Below are 1,057 nucleotides of genomic sequence, written 5' to 3' on the forward strand. Positions count from 1 at the left end.
GAAGACGCTGAGCCTTTCTGGCACCTACCGCGTAACAGATACGGGGATTCAGAGAGCGGCTCTGCACCTGGAGGAGCTGGAGTGCCTGGTGCTGCGCCACTGCGTCATCGGTGACTCCGCCGTGGACTTCGTCGGGCGCCACATGAAACGTCTCCAGTTCCTGGAGATCAGCAACGCTTACGCCCTGACGAACGCGGGTCTGGCTTGTTTGGCCACCCTGCCGCGCCTGGAGACGCTGTGCCTCAACCTCTGCGATAAGATTTCCCCCGGTGCCGTTATTGCTTTGTGCCAAGCGCTGCCTCAGCTGAGGAACCTCAAATTAGGCGGGGCTTGCTTTGAAGACGAAGTAATCGATAAAATTCAGGCGAGTTTGCCCCGCTGTAGTTTTTCACGCACTCCTCGACACACAGCCTGAAGCAGCAGGGCTTTTGTCATTCGTTACTATGCCTCAAGTGCTCCTTTTGGGGTAAAGTCTCTTTTCCTGGGAGCTGCTCTACATATTTTTGGGACAGACTTTTTGTTGGGGCTAAACCAGCAAGTGTGTCGTGTAAAATGGTTTGTCGGGAGCTTGCTTTTGGTAGGATCAGGGGAATAGGAAAGCCAGGGAGCACCCAGCCTTGGGGAACCCCACAGATGAGCTGACCAAAGACTGGCTGAGGTTACAAGTTTAACCTCTGCCCGCTCCTCGTCCCCCGCCGCTGATCATCAGGCAGCAGCTTAACGAGCGCAGAATTCAAGGAACAAAGTGAGGTGCCCTCCTGCCGCTGCAAAAAAAGATCTGGCAGCCCAAACCCCCAGACTTCCAGTTAATATCTAACTCCGATTGCTTAACCGCCCTGCACGTACACTCCAAACTCTGCCGGGGAAGAAATACCTCATCGACGTGTGCCAGAGCTGCTGTTTTGGAAGGGCTCAGGCGATCCGCCCAGACGGCGAGCGTTTCCCATCCAGGATATCGTCTCGCTTCTACTTTCCTTCAAATTCAGTTCTTCAAGTTACTTTTCAGAAAGGTTTTGGTCGCAGGGCTTCCTGAACGCCCGGTCCGAAGAGCCACACA

The 1,057-nt window shown here is 54.5% G+C and overlaps 1 protein-coding gene across 1 annotated transcript; it reads left to right on the forward strand.

Moving 5' to 3' along the window:
- Window positions 1-4: 4 nt before the first annotated feature.
- LOC104075650 (F-box/LRR-repeat protein 16-like) lies at window positions 5-415 on the forward strand (the record flags this gene model as incomplete). Its single annotated transcript, XM_009576224.1, has 1 exon — window positions 5-415. A coding segment is annotated over one exon (411 nt), but the record flags the coding sequence as incomplete, so codon positions are not given.
- Window positions 416-1,057: the final 642 nt, after the last annotated feature.

This window comes from Fulmarus glacialis, unplaced genomic scaffold (assembly GCF_000690835.1).
Source record: "Fulmarus glacialis isolate BGI_N327 unplaced genomic scaffold, ASM69083v1 scaffold21534, whole genome shotgun sequence".
Classification (NCBI taxonomy): domain Eukaryota; kingdom Metazoa; phylum Chordata; class Aves; order Procellariiformes; family Procellariidae; genus Fulmarus; species Fulmarus glacialis.